This window comes from Gekko japonicus, unplaced genomic scaffold (assembly GCF_001447785.1).
Source record: "Gekko japonicus isolate JY-2015 unplaced genomic scaffold, Gekko_japonicus_V1.1 scaffold853, whole genome shotgun sequence".
In the NCBI taxonomy this organism is placed as follows: Eukaryota; Metazoa; Chordata; class Lepidosauria; order Squamata; family Gekkonidae; genus Gekko; species Gekko japonicus.
Window position 1 is genome coordinate 368,805 of NW_015164210.1, and position 1,022 is coordinate 369,826.

Here is a 1,022-nt window from a genome sequence, read left to right on the forward strand (position 1 = left end):
TTGGCTGGAGATCCTGGAGGTTATTTGTCATCTTCTGGGCGTGGAACAGGGCTCACTGGGTGTGTGTGGAGGAGGAGGTATTTGTGAATTTCCTGCATTGTGCAGGAGGTTGGACAAGATGACCCTGGAGGTCCCTTCCAACTCTATGATTCTATGAGTGAAGAACTCGCTGTGACAGTTCTTCAAATCCTTTACCTGTCTTCAGCCTCGTTTGTCAACCCTCCACAGCCATGAATTGTTACGGCTTTAAGAACGGGGTATTTGAGGGGCAACACGGCTGCTGGCGCTTCTCTTTGCTAAGAGTAGGAGCAAAATGACATAGGCTAGCGGGAAGAAGCTGTTGTAAGAAGAACACAGCTGCCAAAGCATGGTGAGACTCCGCATTTCAATCGCAAGCATAATGTACGCCACTATCAGCTGTGTCTGACACCAGGTCAGGGTCTGATACATCAGCCTCCAAGGCTGTGATTTTGCCAAAGACTGGGAAAAGTGATGAATGCGGTAATCCGCTTCTATCATCGCAGCCCAGCACAGAAACCCGAAGATCTGGCCCGGATGGAGGCCATGCCACCAGGCCGAGAAGGCAAAGGTCGCCAGCAGGGGATGAGAGCTACACCTCTGGAATATGAGCCTTCGAAGCCACTGAGCTGTGCTCTTGTTCCATGATCGGGTAAAGACAGAGATCCTGTTGGTGGTTTCCAGGGTCCAGATGTCCGTGTCTAGGAGAACTCCATCAGCAGTCCCTCCTTGTCGGTCATGACCCGGTTCCAGCCCCAAACCGGCGGCGAGGAAGACGGACTCGTCCAGCATCCAGTGTGAATAATAGGCTAGCCTGAAGAACAGGGCCGAAGTCCACAGTGCGGGAACACAACCCAAGTGCCGGCAACCGCTCACCTCATCCGGAGGGGAAGCGTATCCTCTCACGATGTTTTTCACGAGGGCCAGAACCAGAGCTCCCAGGCCTCTCTGCGTGGCAGCCCAGAGAGCGTGCCTGGGATACGGGGCACCAGGATTCCTTACCC

General features: G+C 53.9%; 1 protein-coding gene across 1 annotated transcript in view; it reads right to left on the reverse strand.

The window, feature by feature from the left end:
• Positions 1-246: 246 nt before the first annotated feature.
• MBOAT4 (membrane bound O-acyltransferase domain containing 4) overlaps positions 247-1,022 on the reverse strand; it is a 3,179-nt gene continuing 2,403 nt past the window's right edge. The window contains exon 4 of the mRNA XM_015408436.1: positions 247-966. Coding sequence (XP_015263922.1) covers positions 247-966 — 720 coding nt within the window. The remainder of the gene's footprint in view (positions 967-1,022) is intronic.